The sequence below is a fragment of the Aulonocara sp. 'chitande type north' Nkhata Bay genome, linkage group LG17 (assembly GCF_057382095.1).
Source record: "Aulonocara sp. 'chitande type north' Nkhata Bay isolate Kocher_YH1m ecotype deep benthic linkage group LG17, A_spYH_male_GT1.1, whole genome shotgun sequence".
In the NCBI taxonomy this organism is placed as follows: domain Eukaryota; kingdom Metazoa; phylum Chordata; class Actinopteri; order Cichliformes; family Cichlidae; genus Aulonocara; species Aulonocara sp. 'chitande type north' Nkhata Bay.
Window position 1 is genome coordinate 12,614,139 of NC_141360.1, and position 26,737 is coordinate 12,640,875.

General features: G+C 39.5%; 1 protein-coding gene across 2 annotated transcripts; it reads right to left on the reverse strand.

Moving 5' to 3' along the window:
- Positions 1–21,171: 21,171 nt before the first annotated feature.
- Positions 21,172–26,369, reverse strand: LOC147309723 (uncharacterized). Of its 2 annotated transcripts, XM_086268755.1 has the most exons (10): positions 26,309–26,369; positions 24,879–24,978; positions 24,433–24,579; positions 24,019–24,200; positions 23,308–23,444; positions 23,093–23,186; positions 22,496–22,828; positions 22,134–22,308; positions 21,920–22,044; positions 21,172–21,721 (listed from the first exon to the last, which is right to left on the reverse strand). In XM_086268755.1, exons 2-10 carry the CDS (start codon positions 24,961–24,963, stop codon positions 21,395–21,397), a joined length of 1,605 nt encoding a protein of 534 aa, XP_086124881.1. In that variant the 5' UTR covers positions 24,964–24,978; positions 26,309–26,369; the 3' UTR covers positions 21,172–21,394. The 2 variants fall into 2 exon arrangements, with proteins under 2 accessions (XP_086124881.1, XP_086124882.1); XM_086268756.1 differs by lacking the exon at positions 26,309–26,369 and having other exon boundaries at positions 24,879–25,178.
- Positions 26,370–26,737: the final 368 nt, after the last annotated feature.

Here is a 26,737-nt window from a genome sequence, read left to right on the forward strand (position 1 = left end):
TATCATTTTGGACTCCAATGGGAAATAGCAGGAAGGAACACAAATCTTCTTCTGCTGTCCTGCTCTGCCATCTATCTCTTACATCTCAATTGCGCTCCTCACCTTCATGTTGTGGGTCTGGTGTCCTCCCTAGGCCTCAATTAGTTGTCGCACTTGTGGCTCTTTGGACCTCCAAATTGGTCTAGTCAGGTCAAATAACCAGTGTTTTTGAATATTAAAACTACACACACAGCTAAAAGATCTAAAATAGTAAATTTGAACAAACTTGCACAAAATTAAAAGTGGATGCACAAAAATCCTGCTTGTGGACACAGGGACTAAAGTTTAACTTTGTAAACCACAAAATAATTGATAGAAAATTTACATTTTTTTTTATGCTGGAGTGGTATTGTTATATTTTAAAAAAGAAATGTCATATCAGTTTCAATTTGCATCATTTTTGCTACATCTGGCATTTCTGTGCAATTTATTCCTTAAAAATATATTGTACAACATATTCAGGTCTTTCAGGAAAAAAATGACGCTCATGAAGATGATGTCTTAAAACCTCATCTATCAAATATTATACATTTGGCGGTCCAGGGTTAAATCTCTAAAAGTATATTTAAAATATGTTAAAGATATATTACATTAGCCAGTAGTTGAAGGGTATCCATTTAAGTAGACTTGGGTGGTTCCTTTGACTTTATCAGGCTTTGACCTGGATAAAGCTGGACAATGGTAGGGTAGCCTCTCTGGGGTGGGGAAGAGTTGCTGCCCCAACTGGAGGAAGCGTGAGTACCAGGAGTGTTGTTCACGACCGAGGGGAGAGGGAAGCAGAGGATTAACAGATAGATGGGTGCAGCATGTGGATACTGTACCAGTCCATTGCGGTGAAGACAGAGCTGAGCTGTGGGTAAAAGCAAAGCTGTCAGTTTATGGGTCGATCTACATTTCCACCTTCACCCACTGTGTTTAGTGAACAAAAGGATGAGATCAAGGATCCAACTGTCTGAAATGAGCTTTGCTGGTCACTGGAGAGGGCTAAAGAGCTGGAGGGAATGGCTAGGTAGAGAGGAGTGGATGGATGGTTATCAGTAAACAGCTTGGTAAATACTAGATTAGTAATTATTAAATACAACATAACTTCAAGAAAATCTTTTTTTGTACTCTCTGTAAAATTCATTTAGAATTTTTTTTAAATTCTTATTTATTCACCTTTGATGTCTTTCATATTTTTGGTGTTCTTTTTATTTGCTACAAGGCAAGCCCCAGAACTGTGAGCACAGACCAAGCAAACATATCCTTAGCTGGCCTTAGTCTGCTTTCCAATACAATTTCACAGTTAATTCAGAGAAGGTGAAGGACCTCCAGACAGTTGTGCCGTGTACTTTAGGTTCGAGCTATTTCATCCACACAGATTTCCTGTTTGGTGAAGCCCTGATTAAAGTGGGACTGAGGCAGCTATGGCCTGGACTCCAATAAGCTTCCCATCACTGTGGCCCAGCAACAACTTCACACTTGTTTAGTGGGAGAGCAGATGAGGACGATAACCTCAGTTATCAGTTTCATCCAACAGTGGGACTTCTCATAGAGTTTGAAGTGATGTTTTCTGTCATGTTTCTTCATGGTTCATGGTTTTAACTGGACATCAACAAAATGTTATCAATGCAAGTTATTACTGACATTAGTTTTTTTTAATTAATGGTAGTAAAGCATCTAAGTAAAACATGATTATATAATATGATTTAAAATATTTATGGGATCACAGAATGTTAAACTGAATGACTTAAGTATAGAATAAATAATATTTTTTTCCTTAAATTTCTGTAATGTTTATTATGTACCACATTTAAATGTAGCCATTTTGGCTTGACAGAAAGTAAGAAAGAACATTTTTAACATTTCCACTTATTTTCTATTTAAGAGTGCTTAAATGACCACAGCTACTATTTCATCATGTGCAGATGTCCTCCTCATAACGCCTGGAGTTGCCACTGTTGTGCTTGATATTAATCATTCATGAGTTATAGCCTCCTGTAAATGATACAGAAGTTTAATTCATCCTATAACATCATCTTGCTCTTGCTCTTGAATGACAACATGCTGAGTGAATGAGAATGAAAGAGGGGGACATATTTAAGATAATCTGCCTTCTGCTCAATAATGCATGTCCCGCTGAGGTACTAAACTAATTACTCAGTAATAACAATCCTGGATGGTTGCAGCAGACTTAACACACTCATGCATTGGAGAGGTAATTAAATGTACAAAAGACAGGAAATTAAAGGTCAAACAAGCCTAATTTTTAATGCATTGTAATCTTTCGTGGCGTAATAAATGACTTCATGACCTTTAGCATTATGAATAAAAGGATAATTGGTACAATTACAATCTCCGAATTCATAAATGCAAATGTGTAACATTGTTCTGTTTTATTATGTCTAAACTGCAATCAAAAAAAAACGCCAAAACATTTCAATTTTTAATCTAGATTCCTTCTCCTGAATCCTTCCAAAAGTTGTTGTTTTTCTTTTTAGTTTTTAATGCTTCACTGTTGGTATGAAGTGGGTATTTCAGGTTAGACTTATAACACTTTGTATTTTGACAGTGATGCTTTACCAATGGGATTATTAAATTTTATTTAAATGGATAATAAAGAGAAGTTAAATCCCTTCAACACTATTTATCCCACAGCAATGCCAAGACATTGATAGGAGCTAAAACAGTCTCAGATATTCAGAGCTCACTGTCTGTGTATTTTACGAGCTAATTGTCTTTCAGACGTTGCCTGCATGGCTGAGAGGAAACCTGAGCCATTTATAAATGGGTATAATTATCAGAAAGGTGCTGCATTGCAAAATATTTTGTCGTTTCAACACAATTACATATGTTGCCTTTCATAACCAAGTGTCTAAGTTGTAATAACTCCCTTGACGCACACACAAAGATAGCTGACCTGCCGATTAATCATTAGTATAGAAAACAGCAGGACCTCAGGGACTGCACTGTTATAGATATCAGATCAGTCTATAAATCTAACAGGGACCTATATCTAGGGGCACTAAAGGAAAGCAGAGATGATAAATGCTGAAGTCTGTAGTCATCTCTTCTCATAAACACTGTGGCGGCATAAATTAACTGTTGCAGCTAGCAACATTTGAAGAAACAAAAGGAATAAAAGAGGAGCTCATTATTGAAGAGAACTAAAGAACTTATTTACAATGAGATAAATATACTTTAGTGTCAGGGCAGAATGCTGTGGTACCAACTTTAATATGCTATTGTTTAAAACTACAAACTAGAGGGATCAAATTACTTGCTGGGTACTCTGCTAAAATATTGTAACAGAGAAACAAAATCATTGCCACATAACAACTGCACTTTTTATTATTAACTGCTCGAAACATTCTCACTAACGGAGACAAATATCAATCATGATTGTATCAGTACCACCTGCAGTCTGGCCTAAAGAAAAAATGGACAAACATTAGCTGCCTTCCAACTTTTTCCACAGGTGGCCCCATTAATTAAGCACAGAACAGAGCCACAACTGCATACTTTTGATTACACCCCTTTTACCAGTCCCCCTTCAACCATTTGTCAGATTCCAATTCTTGTGTGTTGCGTAAGTCAGGGTAACCCATGCAAGACATCAAGCTGGGCCTGTCTTTGATCCTACAGCTTGTCACATTGAATTCAGGTCTGGTAGAGAAAATGGAAGCATCCCGCAAGGCATGATGTTACAACAGGGAAAAGCTGCTTGCCGCATTCTTTGATGAACCACCAAGGTAAGTCTTTGACATGCTGGGTTCCATAGTTTAGTGTAACACAATTAAGAGGTGGCTTACAAGATTTTGTGTTTCACTAAAGAAACAAATTAAGAAAGAAGGCAAAGGACAGAAAACTAAAGGAAGAACAAACTGTTCTGTTTCTTGTTCGAAGGGGTATTTTTTTCCTTGTGTGCATGTTATGAGGCAAATGTAAGGTGATGAACTCAAAGTGCCACCACTATTGAATATCACACAACATATGTTCCATGTCTACTCTATTCTTGTACCTCAGTGGTGTGAAACATAAACACTTTTTCTGTCAGAAGGTCCCCTTTGGGCAAGTAAGTGCTGGTAGGTGAGAATCCGTAATGTTGAAATTACCCACCTCACTCAAGCTCTTTGGTTTACGTCATTTGAATGCTACTGGTCTAAAAGAGAACAAAACATGAATCTGAACAATTTTTGATCATGTAGAATGACTTATGGTAGTTTGCAAGCACTACTCAAAAGCTTTTTGTGGGGGTAATGACAATAAAATCACTAGCATCTTTTTGGGAATATGTTTGCAAAGTTTCCCAAAATATCTGCTCTTAAATCCCAAATACCACTTCAACGGGTTATCTAAAATAACTTTTCATGATACAGATGTGTACTTACAGTGGGGCAAAAAAGTATTTAGTCAGCCACCGATTGTGCAAGTTCCCCCACCTAAATGATGACAGAGGTCGGTAATTTGCATCAGAGGTACACTTCAACTGTGAGAGACAGAATGTGAAAGAAAAATCCGTGAATTCACATGGTAGGATTTGTAAAGAATTTATTCGTAAATTAGGGTGGAAAATAAGTATTTGGTCACCTCAAACAAGGAAAAACTCTGGCCCTCACAGACCTATAACGTCTCCTGTAAGAAGCTTTTCTGTCCCCCACTCGTTACCTGTATGAATGGCACCTGTTTGAACTCATCATCTGTATAAAAGACACCTGTCCACAGCCACAAACAGTCAGTCTCCAAACTCCGCCATGGCCAAGACCAAAGAGCTTTCGAAGGACACCAGGAAAAGTATTGTAGACCTGCACCAGACTGGGAAGAGTGAATCTACAATAGGCAAGCAGCTTGGTGTGAAAAAATCAACTGTGGGAGCAATCATCAGAAAATGGAAGACATACAAGACCACTGATAATCTCCCTCGATCTGGGGCTCCATGCAAGATCTCATCCCGTGGGGTCAAAATGATCATGAGAACGGTGAGCAAAGATCCCAGAACCACACGGAGGGACCTGGTGAATGACCTGCAGAGAGCTGGGACCAAAGTAACAAAGGTCACCATCAGTAACACACTACAACGGCAGGGAATCAAATCCCGCAGTGCCAGACGTGTTCCGCTGCTGAAGCCAGTGCATGTCCAGGCCCGTCTGAAGTTTGCCAGAGAGCACATGGATGATACAGCAGAGGATTGGGAGAATGTCATGTGGTCAGATGAAACCAAAGTAGAACTTTTTGGTATAAACTCAACTCGTCGTGTTTGGAGGAAGAAGAATACTGAGTTGCATCCCAAGAACACCATACCTACTGTGAAGCATGGGGGTGGAAACATCATGCTATGGGGCTGTTTTTCTGCCAAGGGGACAGGACGACTGATCCGTGTTAAGGACAGAATGAATGGGGCCATGTATCGTGAGATTTTGAGCCAAAACCTCCTTCCATCAGTGAGAACTTTGAAGATGAAACGAGGCTGAGTCTTCCAACATGACAATGATCCAAAACACACCGCCCGGGCAACAAAGGAGTGGCTCCGTAAGAAGCATTTGAAAGTCCTGGAGTGGCCTAGCCAGTCTCCAGACCTCAACCCCATAGAAAATCTGTGGCGGGAGTTGAAAGTCCTTGTTACTCGGCGACAGCCCCAAAACATCACTGCTCTCGAGAAGATCTGCATGGAGGAATGGGCCAAAATACCAGCTACTGTGTGTGCAAACCTGGTAAAGACCTATAGTAAACGTTTGACCTCTGTTATTGCCAACAAAGGTTATGTTACAAAGTATTGAGTTGTATTTTTGTTATTGACCAAATACTTATTTTCCACCCTGATTTATGAATAAATTCTTTACAAATCCTACCATGTGGATTCATGGATTTTTTTTTCACATTCTGTCTCTCACAGTTGAAGTGTACCTCTGGTGCAAATTACTGACCTCTGTCATCATTTTAGGTGGGGGAACTTGCACAATCGGTGGCTGACTAAATACTTTTTTGCCCCACTGTAAGGGCACCGTGAGCCATGAACTACTATCCTGTTGCTCTGCAATGAGAGGAGAAATAAAAAAGTCGAAGTTTTAATTTCTTTAATGATTAAATTTGTTTGTGCATCTGTATTAACAATGTGCTACTATCAAGTCTGGACCCTCACTGAACGCATCAAACGGATAAATCAGTTTAAAATACTAAGTGAGTGGGATCTTTTTATAAAGACTACATCAGTATCCCCATGAGACATTAAACTACACATAACAGAAGGCTGCAGCCACATTGCATCACCTATTGGTTTCCGCAGGTTGCATTTGACAAACCTTAACTCCTGCAAGTTTGATTAGCCAACTACAAACATTAACCTTATCGGTGCAATGCAGTGACCCAGATATCTGTTAATTACAAAATAGTAGATATTCGCTCATCAAAAGTGAAGCACAAACTTAGATGGCTAGTATCAGGCTGCTACAAAAAAGTTGTGTATACCCACCTATACAAGATCTTTAAACATGCTTTCTATGCTGTTGGGTATTTACAGTAGCTGTCTTTAGGGACTAACTGGTGCTTGGAGTGTAAATAGTACAAAGCATGCCAGACATTGTTACTGTGACATCACCTATTGGTTTGTGAAGTCCTGTTAAGAAGCCTTAGGATGAAGCAACTGACTATGCAAGTAAGTCACAAGTTGTAAGACAATGAGCATATGTTGGATTATTGTCCTTTCTGAAACTTCACTTAATGAACCGTGTGTTCTTCAATATGACCTGAAGTGATCAACAGAGACAATAAACTCATCAAGAAAGATAAGGGCATAATGTTGTTTTAATGCAGTATTCTATTAGACACACTGTCTTTGCACTGCCCCATGTGTCATCCAATTAAAAGTAAAGAAGGTTTAATGCACTCTGTTGGTTTCACTTTTTAGAACTATAAGCTACATCCATGTTTTATATGGTCTGTGATTTGAAAGCAGCCTCATGTGGCCACTTCAGGAGCTGTAGCTGTCATGCCATTATGTGTATTTTCATTTCTACATTTATGTACCTGACCACGGCTCAAGTTATATTTTCCAGAAAAAAAATATGGAGATGAATTTGCAGAAAGGTAGACTAAATGCTCAGTTAAGAGCCTTGGTCAGGGAAAGAGAAGGAGGTTAAAAAGCTCTCCCTCTTAACGGCAGGGTACTCTTTGCAACTAGTAAAGTGCCTTATTGCGTGATATCCGAAAACTGTCAGAACTGTCATGAAGCCACCAAGTATGTAAAAATTATAATTCCATGAGGACACAATTTTGCTACAGACATCAAGGACAGCTATCCCACAGGCAAATGGGAAATGCTGCTATGAAAGCCGCAACCATCAAATGCCTGCAGAAGGTCAGGCAAATCCTGAGGAGTCAGCTAAATGGTAAGAATGGTAAGAACAAGATCCAGGCAATCGATACCCATGCCCTGCCGGTGATCAGGTACCCTGCTGACATAATAAGCTGTCCAAAGGATGAGATAAAAGCCATGACATCAAGACATAGAAGTTCCAGATAATGCATGGAGGGTTTCACCCTATATCCAGCACCCTGAGACTGTATGATAAGCGAAAGGAGGGAGGACTGGTGAGTGTCAAAACCACTGTCCAGAATGAGACAACAAACATCAGGAAGATGGTCACAACTGACCGTGTGCTAACCCGAAAAAGAAGAGGAGCAAGGAGAAGAACCATTAAGGAAGGATAGGTAACTACATGGTATTGTAGAAAGTGGCTGACATCTAGAAATCCTACCAGTGGCTGGATAAAACTGGGCTGAAAGACAGCACAGAGGCACTAACCATCCCAGCACAAGTACCAGCTCTGAACACAAGATTTGTAGAGGCTGGGGTTCAAGCGAGTCTGTCCAGCCATATTCTTCATGTTCAGAAGGCTCAGAAGAGTTAGCTCAGCCACTGTCACAACTGCCATTACTACAACAGCCACTACAACATGTATTGCAGTCTTTTGTTCAGTCATTAGCCCAGTTCTTAGCTCAGTCATCTACCCAACCACCAACTCCACTCTCACTACAACCATCATTACAGCCACTAGTTCAGTCCCCTGTAGCGGTTCAGTCTCGCGTAGCAGGTCAGCCTCCGGTTCAGTTACACACTCAACCACCTGGTCATCTACACATTCAGCCAGGGGTCCCAATTACCTCTAACCCTACATCAGCTCCTGCTGGAGGCTCTGGTGAGCACATCCAGCACTCCGCGGCTCCCACGCCAACATCTGTCTCCGCTGGGGGTTCTGGAGAGCCCGGCCAGCCCTTCCTCGTGTCCGCTGGGGGTTCTGGAAGGCCCGTTCAGCCTCCTGTCTCCGCTGGAAGGTCCGAGGGGCCCGTTCAGCCTCCTGTCTCCGCTGGAGGGTCTGAGGGTCGATTCAGCCGTCGCCTGCAGTGCCTACATCCTCGCCTGGTCCAGCCTCCGAGTCTTCGTCCTTGTCTGGTCCAGCCTCCGAGTCTTCATCCTCACCAGCAGCATCACCGCCTGCAGCATCACCACCTGCAGCAGCATCACCGCCTGCAGCAGCAGCATCACCTCGTCTTCGGCTTCTGCCTCGCCTGGCCCAGCCTCTGCTTCAACTTCGCCTGGTCCTGCCTCTGCTTCACGGTCGGCCCCCCTGAATTAATTGTCCGCACGGTCGGCCCCCGGAACTGTTTGCCCGCCGCCGCCGTTGCCGTCCGCCGTTCTCTGTGTGCCATTGTTTTTTTTTTTCTTTTTTTGTGCACGTTTTGGTTTTGGCCTCTTTGTGCTCATGTTTTTTTTGTTCCGTTCCGTTCCGTTCCGAAGATTTTATGCATTTGTCTGGCAGAATTTCAAAATTTAAGGTGCTGGTAATATCCTGAGATGCTACATTTGATGCTATATTTCCCTGGGGGCAATATAGCATCAACATGTATGACATAAATTAGAGAGTCAGTTATATCATAACAATAGTCCTTTCAATAATAATAATAATAATAATGATACAATATGAATATTAAGAAAAAAATGCCCTTGGGTATTAATCGGGCCAAAAAACTTTGCTCAAGTAATTACTGACTATTTGTTATATACTTCATACATCATCATATGTTCTCATGAAACAAACCCAAAAAAGGCTGAATTGTCTGACTAATGAGTTTATGTTCATCCTGTAACAGCTTAGCTAACTAATTAATAAGCCTCTGTGATTACAATTATTTGAGCTTCATAGAACTAATTTCATCATCAACACTATTAAACTGCATAATCAGACTAATAGAGTGTGAATGGGCTAGTCACTGTGCATTAGTTGTCACGGAGCTGTGTCATTTTGCCGTAGGAGCAACTCGCTGTGTTTCTCAACCACCCTAATAGGTTCACTAACACGTGTATGCAGGAATAACTATAGAGTTTATGCATGTTCAATGCAATGAAAAAGTATTTCCTTCTTGATTTCTGTTTTTTGTGTGTATTTGTCACACTTAAGGGAAGAAAGCAATTGTTGAGAATAATAGATAGCTGAATATACACTAGAGTAAAGAGACTAGCTGTAATATAAACACCTTAATTTAGAAATAGCATTTTGTGATTACCTGTGTTATCTTTGTCTAATACATAAATTCATTTAATGATCTGGAACATTAAGGTGTCGCTAATATACAAAAACAAATAGGGAATCAAGAAGGGGTCAATCACTTTTCACACCACTGTATGTGTAAATCTGACTTACTTTGAATATGTTTCATTGAATTAGGCCCCTGGTGTTCTGAATCTTGCAGCAGACCCCATACTATGAGGCACTTAATTATGCTGCATTGAAAGTTTTATTTTCAGATGTTTTAGAGCCCAGCATGATGATGATGCTCTCCATGATCCAAATAAGATCACTTTATTTAAAAAGGTCTTTATTAAAGTAAACTGGAATCTCATCTTTGACTCCAGCAGTGCAGTCTGACACACACATGCAGAGAGAGAGAGAAACACTTTTATCTGAAGCTCTCGCGAGTTGCAGTTCACAGTATTATCAGATTTCTTTTAATACACTTTATATAGTACCATAGTAATTGATAAATATTCGTTATTTTGCTGCTTAATAGTAATGCTATTTAGGACTGTGACATTTGCCCTGCCAAAAATCCAAATTGTCATATATTATAAATGCAGGATCTTTATCTTTAACTTCTCAGCACAGAAATTCATACAACAGTGGCTGGTGGCATATAAGAATATGCTTCTATATGTAGCATTTAGGAATGTTACAATTCCGCAAGTGTAGTAATTGGTACCAATATTGGTAGAAGTGTATGAGTCTTAACATTTTAGCTTATGGAACATAGTCAAATTCATGACACAGTGCCAACTGAAACAAATAACGCCAATAACATTGCTACTATTTAATATGTATACCATGTTCACATCAGAATAAGACATTTTAGAAACGCTAATGCTAAAAATAATCTCTTTTTGACAGTAGAAAAAAAAACATATTTGGTTTTAGCTGTTGTTCAATACTGGAAGATATGATGATTTTGTATTTTAAAATATAACCATGTTAAATCAGATATAATCAGACTATTACAGTGTTTAAAGAGTCAGCTGTAAGTGCTTGATTTAAAAGGGTATATTCTAAAAACAACATATAGCCTAGTTAAGAAAATTCTGTTATGGTTTATTCACATAATTATACTACTGGTTTCTTTTTTAAATGAAAGGAGTGGGCTTTACTACAGAGCTTCATGCTTTACTACAAAGCAAACACTTCACAGTGAGCCCAGCAGGCTGAAATCCAAGAAACCCCGAATGGATTAAGGAAGGAAAGTTCCAACAGAGCACACTTAATTTTTCCTGCTGCACTATTTCAGGACACTGAATAGAGGGCACAAGACTTTCACTTGCCATGATTTATGGCAAAGTAACAGCCTTGTTAAAGTAACTCCAATTACAAATCTTTTTTACCTGGTCAGGCTTACATCTTCACAGCTAGAGTGCCTCTGGAACCCATTTGGGTCAGAGAAGCCTCCAATGACCACATATCTAAATCAGAAGGAGACTGGCCATAGCATGAAAGGATCCCTGGCCCCATCTTTTGCAGAGAAACACTTTTGAGCACTTCTCACTCTGAACAAATGATATCTAGCCTCCCTTGGTGCTTGCAGCTTTTGAGGAATGTGTTAAATGTGTCAAGATCACTCTCTCTACTTTACACTGACCTCAAAAAGCTTTTGGGGAAGCTGCTAGGCTTTTTTTTTTTCAAGGGACACATTTTGACCTTCAAATGACAGAAAGTATGGTTATTCAAGTGCACCGCTTTTTCCTATTATTTATGCCTTGTTATTGATCTGAAAGAAGAATATATGTATGTGAGAGTGAAAGTATGTGTGTGAAAGAAGAATATATGTATGTGAGAGTTGAAAGAATGATTTTTGGCTTGTACGGCCCCTCATATTTGATCAAAGTAAAATCAGTGATAGTAGGTGTTTGGCCACAGCATGTGAGGCTCATTAAATGATGGCAGCATATTCTAAATAGATGTTTCACTATTTAAAAATAAAACAGATAAATAAATAAAATAGTACCACACTGACTAAGAGTAAGCTTTCTGTAATTTAAAATATTCCAATATCACTATCTTAATCCACACTTGCAAGCATTTCCCATTAACTAGGTCAGGTTCATACAGTAGGTCAGTAGGTACTTTTAGTTTTACCTCTACACACCGCCACAGTAGTGTGAACTGATACCATATCTTGTTTTGATCCACATCCGAATGTGATTGCCATTTTTCCCCATGCCAAACTGCGGCATGGGGAAAAACCTGGGTGTTTCTGTTAAAATCTCAGTTTGTATGATTTTAATGGCCTCACTACAGGTGTACTTATACACTCAACAAAAATATAAACGCAACACCTTTGTTACTGCTCCCATTTCCCATGGGATGGACGTAGAGACCTAAAATTCATTCCAGATACACAATATAACCATCCCTCCCAAACAGTGGTCACAAATCAGTCCAAATGTGTGGTAGTGGGCACATCTGCTATATTGAGATAATCCATCCCACCTCACAGGTGTGCCACATCAGGATGCTGATCTGACATCATGAGTAGTGCACAGGTGTACCTCAGACTGCCCACAACAAAAGGCCACCCTGGAATGTGCAGTTTTGTCTCACAGCAAAATGCCACAGATGCCACAAGCAATGAGGGAGCGTGCAATTGGCATGCTGACAGCAGGAATGTCAACCAGATCTGTCGCCCGTGCATTGAATGTTCATTTCTCAACCATAAGCCGTCTCCACAGGCGTTTCAGAGAATATGGCAGCACATCCAACCGGCCTCACAACCGCAGACCTCGTGTAACCACACCAGCCCAGGACCTCCACATCCAGCAGGTTCACCTCCAAGATCGTCTGAGACCAGCCACCCAGACAGCTGCTGGAACAATTGGTTTGCACAACCAAACAATTTCTGCACAAACTGTCAGAAACCGTCTCAGGGACGCTCAACTGCATGCCCGCCGTCCTCATCGGGGTCTTGACCTGACTCCAGCTCGTCGCCGTAACAGACTTGTGTGGGCAAATGCTCACATTCGATGGCGTCTGGCACGTTGGAGAGGTGTGCGCTTCACGGATGAATCATGGTTCACATTGTTCAGGGCAGATGGCAGCTGAGAATGTCCCACTTCTTGCATGGCCAGCATACTCACCGGACATGTCACCCATTGAGCATGTTCGGGATGTGCTTGACCGGCGTATACGACAGCGTGTACCAGTTCCCACGAATATCCAACAACCTTGCACAGCCATTGAAGTGGAGTGGACCAACATTCCACAGGCCACAATTGACAATCTGATAGACTCCATGCGACGATGTGTTGCACTGCATGAGGCAAATGGTGGTCACACCAGATACTGACCGGTTCTGGGTCCCCAGACCCCCAATAGTGCAAAAAACTGCACATTCCAGGGTGGCCTTTTGTTGTGGGCAGTCTGAGGTACACCTGTGCACTACTCATGATGTCAGATCAGCATCCTGATGTGGCACACCTGTGAGGTGGGATGGATTATCTCAATATAGCAGATGTGCCCACTACCACACATTTGGACTGATTTGTGACCACTGTTTGGGAGGGATGGTTATATTGTGTATCTGGAATGAATTTTAGGTCTCTACGTCCATCCCATGGGCAATGGGAGCAGTAACAAAGGTGTTGCGTTTATATTTTTGTTGAGTGTATGTACTGATTCTATCAGGGTTCTTGGTCTTGGACACAGTCTTTGAATTCATTGTGTTTTTCTGACTGTTATTGCGGTTTGATTCAAGTTTCACTAGTTAGTCCTCAATTTATTCTTGTGTTTGCTTCAGTTTCCTTGTCATATCAGTTTAATTCCTTATTTGTGAGATTCTCCTTGTGTCGTTGTTTCATTCCCGTCTCTTGTGTGTATTCATGTATGTGTCTGTGAAGGTTCTCAGTCATCCAGGTCATCGTAGTCAAAGGAGCTTGCAAAGAAAAGCGTCTGGACTTCATGTATGTTCATGTATGTTCTCCACAGCCTGTTTTGTTCTCCCTCTGTGTCTCTCACTCGCTCTCTCCCTCCATGCCTCGCTTCCCTTGACTGTTTCCATGTTTCCTTTTTTGTGTCTCCTTCGTCTGTTTTCCAGTCGACCATGTTCTCCTCTGCGTTCCGTGTTTTAGTTTGCATCTTTGTGTTTCCTGTTTTATTTTGATAGTCTCTCGTCTCGTGTTCAGTTTTGCTTCCCCTTATGTCTACTTGTCCCAGCTGTTTCCCCATATGTTTCCACTTCTCTTGTTACCCCTCTGTGTATTTATTGTGTGAGTTTCCCTTTGATCATTGTCAGGTTATCCGTTCGTCTTCCCATGTTCCAGGTCTCTAGTTTTTCCATGTTTCCCGTGTTTAGCTCTGAGTTTAGTTTTCTCCCAGTTTAGATTAGTTATTGCTCTTGGTTTCCCTTATTTTTGTACCTTTGTGTTTTTGCCTAAAGAAAATGCTCGCTCTTTGTTATCAAGTTTACGTCTCCCTGTGTTGTCTGTGCTTGCGTCCTCACCTCGCCACACACAGATTCATTAAAGAAGTATAAAGAAGTAAAGACCTGGATGTCCTAAGATTTTCTTCTTTTAACCTCAGACAAAGCTCAGGTCATTAAATTTGGATCTAAAAATCTTAGAAGCAATGTCTCTAACAAGATACTTATTGTGGATGGTTTTACCTTGTCCTCTGGTAACACAGTGAGAAACCTGGGGGTCATTTTTTACCTTGGATATGTCCTTTACTGAACTTAAATGTAAGACTTCTTCCTGTCGTCTACACGTTAAAAACATCTTGTCTCAGCGTGAGACAACTGTTTCGTGCATTCATAACTTCTAGGCTGAACTGTAATTCATGTATACATATTGACAACAATTGAAACAAAAATGCCACACCATATGACCTGTGTCAGGTCATTTTTTCCTATTTCTTAGTGTTCATCTGCTGTAGATAGTTGTTTTGGGTTTTTTTTTTTTTTGCTTTTTAAGGCTGACAGTTCTTCTTTTGTCCTTCACTTGTCCAGTTTCTTCACTTTTTTGAAGAAACCCACACTGCACACTTTGGGAATCATTTTGTTAGTGCAAAAATATTATTTTATGCCTAATAGTTTTATGGAAGTTCTTTCTGTTCCTCTGAATGCTGCATTTTCAGTGGGAGTAACATTTCATGACTGATCCAAATGACTTCTTCCGTCTCAGCTGACTGTAGGTTTCCAGAAAAAATGACCAAAAGCCTATAGGTGTAAATAGATAGAGTCCTGGCATGACAAGCCTGCTCTTTTGTATTGTGCTATTAGCTTAGTGACATGTTGTTCGGTTTCCTCATTATACAATTCACAGCAATTCTCCTGGCACCTAATCATCTATAGTGTATTGCTTTGTATGTGTCAGGGACTCTATATTTGGGGTGGGTAAAGTTTTGCGATTTGAAAGCCACAGAGATGATGTGTTTAGAAAAACATGCGTCTGGGCTGTGCCAATACTCCTGACACATAAGGGAGTAGGGATGGGTATTGATAAGATTTTCACGATTCTGATTCCATTTTCGATTCTGTTTAACGATTCGATTCTTTATCGATTCTTATTTAAAAAGGAGAACACTAAGGTTGATTAGCTTAGAACTTTGTTTTATATCTTCTCTTTGAACAAGATAGAAATTTAGGAGTAACATGGCCTTACAAACTCAACAGTGATATCTTAAGCAATCCACAGCCTACGGCTCTTCAATGGGGTGTCACAGGGTCCCAAGGGAAAAAAATTGTAAATGTAAAATAATAAAATAAATATTCTTCTGTAGCAATAACAAAGTATAACATAAATTATTCTGTAGCAATTACACAAGAATATCCAGTAATGTCCCTGCTAGAGCTGGGCGATAGAACGATAACGATATGTATCGCGATATAACTTTTACTCGATAGAGAAATTAAGCTATCGCGATAGACCTCGCCGCTCTTGTCCTCTTAAAAAAAAAAAAAAAAAAAAAAAAAAGGTCAGCCAATCCAAATTAAGTAGCGCAGAGCCGAACCAATCACAGCCGCAGCGTCACGTCGCGTGACTTGTTACGTACAGCACAAGTGCCAAGCCGCACGTGTGTTTGTTTGGGAAGCAGCCAGTGGGTAATGGAGCCAGCGCGTAATGGAGGAAATGAGTGTGCCGACTAGAAAAATCAACCGAGCGTGACCGAAGAGAAAACAGATGATGGTTCCAATGCCGGAGAGATTGTCGAACGGAAGAGCCATAGAAGTTCCGTAGTGTGAAGGTATTTCGGCTATTTCAAGTCTGACAAAAAAGTAGCGTGCACTGTAAATTGTGCCGAAAGCAAGTCTGGAAATACAATAAACTGGTGCATGCGTCACACTGTGCGCCACGTTATTGTTTCGGTGAAATTAACTTCTACAATACTGTTACTGTTAATTGTACTCTCTGCAGTGTTTAAATGCTTACATATACACACAGTTACTGTCCGTCCACACATACAACTCGGTTCTGCTTCTATGCCCCAGCTTTGTTTACTTTCTCCCACCGAGGCTTCTAGACTTCTGATTGGCCAACATTTCTGCACGGTTAGGAATCTAGCGCCACCTGCTGCTTTGGCATGTTCATAGCAGCGTTTTCTTTCATTTCTCCCTTTATGTGTGGACGGGATTATTTTTAAAACGGAAACGGAAAATCTCCGTTTTCAAAAATACCCGTGTACGTGTGGACGTAGCCTCAGTCTCTGACTGGAAGCGCTAATTCGTCATTCGGCTTTTGTCAGACTAAAGTAACTGTTAAAACTGTTTGAAAAGCTCAGCTATACAACAAGGAGAGATTGAGAATTTCCTTTTAGTTCTCAGTTTATTTGATATTGACAAAAGTTAGTCAGTTTTGTCTGTTCTTCTGTAAAACAAACTAAGATTTATTTTTAGAATTAATATTTTGTTTCTAAGTGGAATTGACAATTTAGTCTGTTTCGTTTGTTCTATTTTGAAACTTAAACGCTTTAGCGGCTGCCTTTTGTGTAGTTTGCAATATTTGCCTTTATCTATCTGAAAAAGTCTCATGTTCCTTAAGTACATCTACCCTGTTGAACTTATTATGGGAAATAAATATTTAAATAAAAACAAGCTGCTGATTATTTCACATTTTACTTGTGAGCAACGGCACATTTAAATCTTACAAATATAGTTATTTGGCTTATATCGTGATAGATATCGTTATCGCCTGAAATGAAAAAAACATATCGTGATATGAAAAAATCTCATATCGCCCAGCTCTAGTCCCTGCCTACAATTAAACACATTCATTTACCGAAAATCGGGGCCATCTGCTGTGGCAAATGGGTGCAGGACTTTTACCACAAACTTAGTCACTGCTTGGTGACATTCGTCTATCCTGGACTAAAAGGAGACGCTACCGGTAGACTGCAGGGAGAACTGCGAGCATCTGAGCCAGCCAGACTGTCTGTCTCTCTCATCATGGTCACCTAAATGCACAGTAATGGCAGGTTTTGTAACAAGTCAGATCGCGATAACATAATATGCAGTGTTAGTTGATTATTTACCTGCCGCATTAACGGGAGAGGACGAGCAAAAGTTTGGAGCAGAATTAAAAACACGACATTCATTTAAGGTTATCGCGTGTTTTGTGAGCAAATTTTTTTGCATATTTGTAGTGTTTCCTCCCTTAAATTAAATATCTACTTTGCAAGTTGCCCTGTTGTCACCTGTTCTCGTAAAGTATAACCAAACTTTTGAGCGTTTGAGCCGCTTAGGCGCCGTGTTTCCTGTCAGGTAAATGACGCTCCACAACGTGGTGACGTCATTCGGGGCGACTGGAATCGATAAGGGAATCGTTTGCAAAAATGGCAAACAATTCCAAGGAATTGAAACAGTGGCAACCGGTTCTCAACAAGAACTGGGTTTCGATACCCATCCCTATAAGGGAGCACCACTGGTTTTCGCTTTTGCAGAAGTTATCTTTCTAACACTCTATAGGTGTCTTCCAAGTTTTTTCTGAGGGTCTCTTTGATATGATGTTCTCTGTGTTGTACTGTGACACCCAAGTTAATGTGATCAGTAGGTGGTAGGTCCTGAGATTTGATTTTCACCCAGGTGTCATTCACTTGAGCCTGAACAAATACCTCAGTGGTGTTCCAAGACAGAATGTTTTACACCTCTGTTCAACTTCCTCAAGGTTGTTGAAGGGGTGGTGTCATCCTGTAATACCTTAACTGCTTTGGTAATTGAAACACAAGGAAAGGGAGCATTTTCTCTTATGATGTAACATTATTATGCAGCTGTAGTTTTTATAAAGTTCGGAACCTGGAGCAACCTAAAACTTAACAAGTCACTTAGATAAGTGATGAAATAGTTGTCCTAAAGAAAATGGTGTGTTCAGAGGAACAGAATCAACTTTCTGAGCATCCATCAGCATGTTATCTCTGGCATTTTCAGAAGTTTAACTAAAGAAATGACAATAAATGAATGAGTTTTTGCAAAATTCTACTAATAACGTTTAGGTACAAGAAAGCAACCTTGTCTGAAGAAAAAAAAAAAACTTTGAAAAGACCCTCTGAAAACCTGGAGAACTATTGTCCAAGACCATAGTAAAACATTAGAGGAAAATCTGGCACCTCCAAAGCAAAATGTAAAGAACTGAGCAAGTAACTCCAGATTTCTCCGCAGTATTGTGTAATTGTCCAGTCTTTGTGCACCACATACAGGGAGTGCAGAATTATTAGGCAAATTAGTATTTTGTCCACATCATCCTCTTCATGCATGTTGTCTTACTCCAAGCTGTATACACAGCAAAATCTCCAGTGTTAATTCAACTCCTATAGTGTTAAAGTTAACACTTTTCCAGTGTTTATATAATTCTCACTGGTTTAGAGTTAAAGTAACACTTTGCAAAGTGTTATTATTTTAATTCCATTGTAGTGTTAAAAATATAACACCCATAGTGTTAGAATTTCACTCTGTATGGTGTGAAGTGTCTTCACTCAGAGTGTAACTACCTAACATTTATAGTGTTGTTTTAGGACACTGATAAGTGTTCACTTTTACACTGGCTTGGGTTAACTCTTTTCACTGAGGGTGTTACTACACAACAACTATGGTGTTATTTATGACACTTTTAAGTGTTTATTTTCACACTGGATTGTGTTGACTGTTTTCACTTAGAGTGTTATTCTGTAACTTTTACAGTGTTATTTTGGCACTTTAAAGTGACATATATGAGCTTTTAAATACTAGTCTGTATTAATTGTCTGAATACAAAAATGCATTAAAGTGCAATTACTGTATGACTACTGTGTTACATTCAGTGAAAATCCTTGTTAAGTCCCTTTACAGGATAAAAGGAGAAAACATAAAATTGGTCACATAAGCATTTTAATAAATATTAAATTCCAAGCACCATACAGCATACGTTCACAACAAAAATAATGGCACAATGTACAGACCATCATCATCACCATAAGCACTTTGCAAATCAAAGGGCTTGTATATTTCAATACAGTCTGCTTTAACAACATCTTTTTCATCCGTTTCAAACACTTTATAAGCATGGCAATGTTCACTGAAATTTTCAACCACAAGCTTCTGAACTATGAAGTAGGTGTGACTATTGACCAAAACTATTGTTTTTATTCTGCAAAACACCGGCATCTCATGTTCAGAACCACAACAAATGACCAATCCTGTTCTGTACTCAGTCCCATTAATGTTAACCCAATTAGCAGAGAAAGCCTCTTCTGCAACAGCAGGCAAGCCTAGGGAGATCATTTCACTATTTTCCTCACTATCAACATCAAATGATTTCAAGGGCCCATACTCAACATGGCTTAAAGGACATGTCTCCCACTTGTATGCTATGGATGTTTGATGTTTTTTGGCAAGTGACACTGTGATGTTCTTAAAGTTCTTAAGGGTGTCTTTGAACACCCTATGTTTAGCCTCACCTCTCATGCTCCATACATGCAATAATGGCCCAATTTTTCTGATGCAAGTTGGGTAGTGCAACATAAAGTGGTGTTTGGGAATCATGTTCCTACCTGGATACAACAATTTGAACAAGTCATGATGTTCCATTGTTAAATGTTTTAGAAGCACAGTCATGCCATGTGTAACAGATGGAGAGAATATGATGTTAATTATTTGCAACAATAGCAATAGCATAGTCCAGTTCTGATTTCCTTCTGGCACAATATCACCAAAAATTAAAGGAATGTTTCTTATCAGACAAAGAGTCTGAATGGAGTTAAGACCTATACTATTACCACTACTGTCTAAGTTCACCCTTGTTGGACGATTTTTGCTCTCCAAGTAGCCATAGTCAAAAGCATAGATCCGTGACAAAAGAGCAGGTTTCGGCAGAAAATTGTCTGACAGATATTCCAACAGTAACTTTATCTCATATTGTGCTACCCCTTCGAGAATATCATGCATAATGTCCAAGGAAAAGTTCTGGCAAACATGAAAGAATTGAAGAGTGTTCAGTGTAGAATCCTTTCTTAAGCCAAACACATGTAGCTTTTGAGGATCAGATTGCAACTCACTGCAGTGCATTTCAAAAAGTTCTTTCCCTCGTAAGATGATCTTTGGATCATCCTCAGTATACACACTCTGTGCATCCTGTTTTGCAATTAAACACAAACGACAAAAGTAACGTCCACTGAAAGACTCAACAAAACCCAAAATTGAGTGCATCCCCAAGTTGTCCCCAGTTATCTGACATATAGTGCCATGGACCTTTTCAGATGAGAAGGGTAAATCAATGCCATGGCTCTCCAAAAACTTTATGTCATCAATCAGAGGCTGTAAAATAGGATCAAAGCCGTATTTTTTCACATCTTCTGCATGAAACAATGCAACCAAATGAATGTTCATCAATGCAGAATTTAACTTTGGAGGCAGATTTCTGAGGACAAAATAGATTGCACCAACTTTGTGAACACCACGTTTGGAACCAAGTGGATTAGCAGTCTCAAAGTCATCATAATAAAGCTGAATTTGCAAAGAAGTCTGTGGTTTTGAAAACAATGGATGAGACTTATAGTAACTCCCATCACAAAAGTCTTCATATCTGTCTTCTTTTGATACACATAGTTTAGCAAGCAGCTCGCAAATATAAGAATTGCGACATATAAATTTGATTGTTTCCAAAATTGGAATGTACACAAAAGTGTCTTTTACTGGTACCTGGTCATAAGTGCCTGATTTTTTATTTAACCTTGTATCATAGCGTATTCCTAAAGTCTTTTCCACTGGATCCACAATTCCCCATTTTTCACGGAAATATGACTTTCTTTTAGCTTCAGTGTCGAACTTCTCAACTGGATTGTCAAAAGTCTCAAGACATTTTTCCACTGGAGATCTAACAGGATTTTCTGTTGGCACAACGTTCAGTACTTTATGTTTAAACTCACAGTGCAATCCATCTGCAAAATCTTCCAAATCACAAACAAGTGATGACACAAAACTATTTGCCAAACCACTACCATTGAGTTTACCAATAATTTTAGTGCAAATTGCTTCAGAATTTTTTTTAATTCTTTGACCTGACCCATTGTTTTCAGAACACCCAACCTCTAGGCTCTGAGTAACACTTGTTCCTGCAACTGCTATGTCTGTATCTTGTAATCTGTCAAAATCAGCTTGAAATGACTCTGAGGGTTCTGCATCACCACTTTGACAACAATCTTCATCATGAACACTATTTAAATGTTTTTTTAAACCAGAATATGTAGTGAACTGACGGCTGCAACCATCTTGTGAACAAGCCAACTTAAATTTGGTGCTTGGATAAAAACTGTGACCTAGTCGCAAATGACTTATCAAAGCCTGACTGGTGCTATGCAGAGTTTGACAGATAAAACATTTAAACATGGTTCTCATTCAACATTTTGGCACGCAACTCACGAACACGTGGTGACTCATCTGTTGAGGTGGCATCAATGTTGAATATGGTGGTCTGCACAAAACTGTAGAGATGAACCAGTGACTCGTCGTAAGATAAGTTGAACACGTAGTGGGATTTGAAAAGTTCATCAAAAGCACTGAGTGAGCTGGTGGCTTGGCAGGGGATGAGCTGTTTGTCCACTGCGATGTAGAAGGTGTCAATGCTGTTCTGGGTTCGACCAACAGCGAGGATGTATGGTTGTTTACCATCTCTTGCTTGCAAGTGTTCATCAATGCTGCAGCATGACTAAAAACAAATGAGATATTGACATATAGGCCTAGCTTATACTTGCTGAGTATGAACCATTCATTCAGTTTGACATTATGTGCCTTGCTAACTTATTACAAAATACTAAGACACATACTTCATGGAGAGGAAAACTAAAAAGTGCAAAAACTGAAAAAGTGTTTTGTAGGATTTTAAAAAGTGAGACAACATATTTACCTTGTGAAAGTGCACCATTTTGTGTGCTGCATCAGTTGGACTTATTTTGGTTCTCCTCTTTCGTCCAGCTGTGGGTGGCAAAAGTTGAAGGAGTAGCAGCAGAGAGGCCATGTCACTGTCCCAGTCTGTGTATGGTTGAATTTATAAAACAATTTCAAAATGACAGGTAAAAATAAATATTATTAAAATCAAACAAGCATGGTGCGACGCCTACCATTTGCATCACTCTCTGTTGGTTTCTCAGCAGCTTTTATCAAACGACACAGGTCAGTTGACTGAGTCAGCTGTTTGGCTTCTTTAATAACCTTTGGCTTGAATGACATGTCCCACTTCTCAAGCAACTTGGTGGCTGTTTCAGCACCAAACAGCAGCAGGAAGTCTTGATTGACCTGTTCATCATACACACAGGACATAAAGACAGTGCTCAACATTGTTTACATTGCAATGTGATTTTGACCAATATGGGATATAGCCTGACTGGGATGACCAATGATCACATCTTTTACTGTTGCCATCCACATCAGCAAAACAAAAAAAAAGGATTAACAGTTGAAAATATCAAGTGATTTGACTTACTAGTCCTTTGACATCCAAAAAGCGTCGAAATGTTTTGAAGACATCTGCAGTTCTTTGTGGATCATGCACCAGATCCTGGCGATGTTGGAACGTCATTTTCATCTTCTGAAATACACTTGCTTCATCAGGAGAGTGAACAAGAAATGAGATGGCCTCCTTGCAGGCATCTCCATCAAGTTGCTGAGGCAATGTGGTTGCTAATCTTCTGCGCTTAGGCCCTTGTTCTTGATGCACTGGGACTTCCTTCACTGGCCGTTTGGTTGTAGACCTGGACATGGTTTTGAGGCGCCACGCTACATATCCAGTGCCTTTCACTCCGTCGTAGAAATGCTCCTGTCACATTTAAACATAGATGAAAAATAAACATCAAATGCGATCTTACAGACTTTGCAGATTCAGCAAAAAGAAACCCAAGGACTATTATCATGTAACAGGTGCAATACATGTTAAACAACATCCACAATTTCAATACAGTTTTATGACAATAGTTATTACGAAAGAGGAATTAAGATTTTTCTTTTAAATCATTTAGCTGATGTAATTATTCCATGATGAAAACTAAATAATGTGCTGTTTTACAATCACTGCATGACTTACATAGCCGTTTGGAGAAAATGGATCCTTCAATGAGGGAAAGAGTGTAATTATTCCAAGGGCATATTTCTCCTTTTGCTTACGGGAGGGAATTCTGCTATAGAGGAAATACAATTGACAATGTTAAATCAGAAGTATGTGTCTTTACTGCAGTATACATTACAAGAATATTCCATATGGCCCATCTTTACTTTTTTATTAGGTACTATTACTCTTACCCATGTGTCTCAGTCATATCACTTGCCAATATGTTAACAAGCTGCCGCCGGGTGCGGTGGCTCAGTGAATTTTCGGCATTGTATTCTTCAAGAATTTCCTCTCCACCAGGTTTCCTAGTCAAGGCATTTTTAACCATCTGCTCATATAAAAGGGAAAATAATAACAATAAAAACTTGTTTGTCAGTAAAGGTGAAAGTTTAGAGGAATGTCAACAAACCTGTGAAAGACATATCTAGCAAGAAGCACTAACTTATTATTATTTTTTTTTTTTTTTTTTTTTTTTTTACTATTTAATTTGTAAAAATGTGTATACACACACACACACACACACACACACACACACACACGTAGGAAAATATTTAGTATACACATCCAGAAATGCATACACTATTATATATTGTACATATATTTATTAGTTTCAGGTTGGCCATTCTTGTATTTTGCTCGTTTGTGTTGTTGTGTTTGCACATCTCTGTTGCTTGTGGGGCTCGCACACAAGAATTGCACTCGCATGTGCTGTGCCAGTGTGCCTGCACATGTGATGTGACAATAAAAGTGATTTGATTTGATTTGATTTGAACTTCTACTAACATTTTTTCATACAGGGCAAGTTGGGAACCACCATGTTTAGAATTTCAATTTGTATAACAATCTACAGTATAAATGGTGTCAACTCAAAAATACAAAAGACATTTTCTGTTCTCAATTACCTCTTTTGCAGCCTCTGACACAGAAACATTTGGTGCAGAACTGTCTTTGCTGGATCTACTGCGGCCTGCAGGAATGCCCTTTTCCCTGAGGTCACTGTCACTTGATGAAAGTGATATAGTGTCCGTGAGGGAAGATAATGTATCCGAGGAGGATGGTGTGGAATGAGCTAAAGGACAAAAATCTTTGGGAGAGATGATTTGGTTAACTTTCTTTAGGCTACTCCACAATGCCATTAATAACACAATTTCAATGTTTATGTTCAGACAACATTCTATACAAATATGACCCAGCCCTGTCCACTGTCATGTATATTGCATGAAGACAGGTCAATGTCATCTGCATCAAGAGCAAAAGAACTTGGCTCTACATTGAGTGGGCTATACTATGAAAATTTAAGTTATGATAACATTTACCTTCATCTGAAATCTTTTCACGTATTGTCAGGCATAGGTCTGGTTGGGCCTCCAGTAACTCCAGAAAAATGTCTTCTTCGACAGCTGTGTCAGTTTCATCGAAAATATCAAGGTCAGCAGCATCCGGAAGTCCAAACTTGGTTTTGGCTTTACAAAAAGATAAGCATAATGTCACCTAAAACGCCTGAAAAACTTTTTTAAAAACTAATTTTGACTTTTTTATTTAGCTAATATTTATTAACAGCTGTTTTACCTGTCTTTAAAATGGTTAAATTAGACAAGTCTGCAGCAACAATATAGGCCTAGGCCTACTGCTCTGTACTGTTTTTAATGTCACACATTAAAATAAAATGTGTTAACATTTAATTTGTTTTTTAAATAGATGAGATGCAAACATGATGAACTGATACATGTGCAACAAATTTTGTTCTGCCAGGTTATCTTACCTTCACTGATGAATTCTAGATAAGTGAATCCTGCGTGCAATTTAATGTACTTCTTTACATTGAGGTATTTCACTTTCAGCAACATGTCTTACAACAGCACCTGGTGGAGAGAAGGGGGCACAGAATATTTTTTACCATATATTTAAACCATAGCTTAAGTGGCAACAAATCCGGACAACTTTAAGAAAATATTAGGCTATACATTGTGTGATGATCTGTGAAGGGGTGACAGACCACTTCAACCTCAGGAACATAATTTGGCTTCCCCCTGCGCACTAAAATAGCTGAACTTGGGTACACAGAAATAGCATCCAATGAATTATCCACCCATCCACATGTTTATAAGACGACAACGGCGATCTTCTCGTCTGCACGCAGGCTAGATACTTAGTTCTGCTATGTTGCGAGTAAATCGCTGTAGCCTACTTGGGGAAAAGCATCTCTGTTTAAACCATGTCAGGATGATAATCCACATAAAATTTCCTGTTGAACGCACACCTGCCTTCATCACGCTTTCACTTATTAATTTACAGTATAAGGGATATTTGTTGTCATGAGTGCAAGTCTTACATTTATATCGGGAGTTTCTGACACATGCACAGCCGTCTGGCTAGTTGCTACTTTGTGGTGGTTGTTTTGTGACACGACATGCTAGGATTATCAGTGGAGGCGACGTCAACGACCCTCAGTCGTTATACCGCTTTGTCTTAAACACTGGATGGTAGCCTATTTCACTAAAACTGTAGAAAAGGGGAAAATGTTCCCTTAGATTAGGCCTACTACAACATGTATGATATATCCTAACCGTTAGCAAGCAATCCATGCACAAACGCAGCGCGCCTTGCTTGGTCACTAACATCTAACAGAATTCCATAACCCCCTGCCACTTCAAAGATTTGTAGGCTAGGCTACTGCTAAACTCGCTGGTAGCACGTGTAATTAGCCTATCTTGACGCTTTCCAAAACTTGACTTGAACGTCTCCATGTGATTGTTTAGTTCACTTTTAAATAGGATATTTCTGAGGCGAATGTTCGCTTCCCTTAAAAGCAGTGGGCTAAACGCATTTGTCTTAGCTGCCAGCTAGGCTACCACAAATTCAAATTTTAACATTACATTTAACATATCCAGAGGATAGCTAACTCCTCCCTCGTTTCATTTAATAAGCATTGAACACTGGAAAGCATTTCTCTTATGACATTAGAACTAACTAGAATTGAGAATTATATTGAGCACGCATTTATTTTCGCTGCAATATTAACTTGTTATAGAGGATAGTTTAGCTACCTAAGCTAACGAATCCCATCTCTTACCGCAGATGAATACACTCCACATTAGGAAAATATTGCATGCTTCTGATAAATAATGTTATAGGCTAGTTACAATATTTAATAATGATAAAATAACATAGGTCTTGTTGTATAGTTCTTACCTGAACAACCTCCTCGATCTTGACAGCAAACTTCTGGCGGACTCCTCATGCCCATGAGCGCGAAAAACCCGGATGTGGAAATCAACTCCAAATGAGTGTTATAGTATTGACTCTTTGAAATAACTCCGGCTACAGAGCTTTTTCAGCACCGTTAGTGTTACTGTAACTCTCAAACCAACACTTTTCAACTCGAAATTTTTAACACCAGTAATTTTAACTCACATCAACACTTCGGATTTTGCTGTGTAGGCTCGAAAGCCTACTACCAATTAAGCATATTAGGTGATGTGCATCTCTGTAATGAGAAGGGGTGTGGTCTAATGACATCAACACCCTATATCAGGTGTGCATAATTATTAGGCAACGTCCTTTCCTTTGGCAAAATGGGTCAAAAGAAGGATTGACAGGCCCAGAAAAGTCAAAAATAGT

What these genes read in the sequence shown, in the direction of transcription:
- LOC147309723 (XM_086268755.1), bottom strand. Translation starts at nt 24,963, where the DNA reads ATGTTGCTGAAAGTGAAATACCTCAATGTAAAGAAGTACATTAAATTG. An exon ending in CATTTTCTCCAAACGGCTAT is followed by an intron (nt 22,829 to 23,092) that starts GTAAGTCATGCA and finishes TAAATGTGACAG; the next exon opens with GAGCATTTCTACGACGGAGT. An exon ending in TTTTGGATGTCAAAGGACTA is followed by an intron (nt 22,309 to 22,495) that starts GTAAGTCAAATC and finishes TATGATGAACAG; the next exon opens with GTCAATCAAGACTTCCTGCT.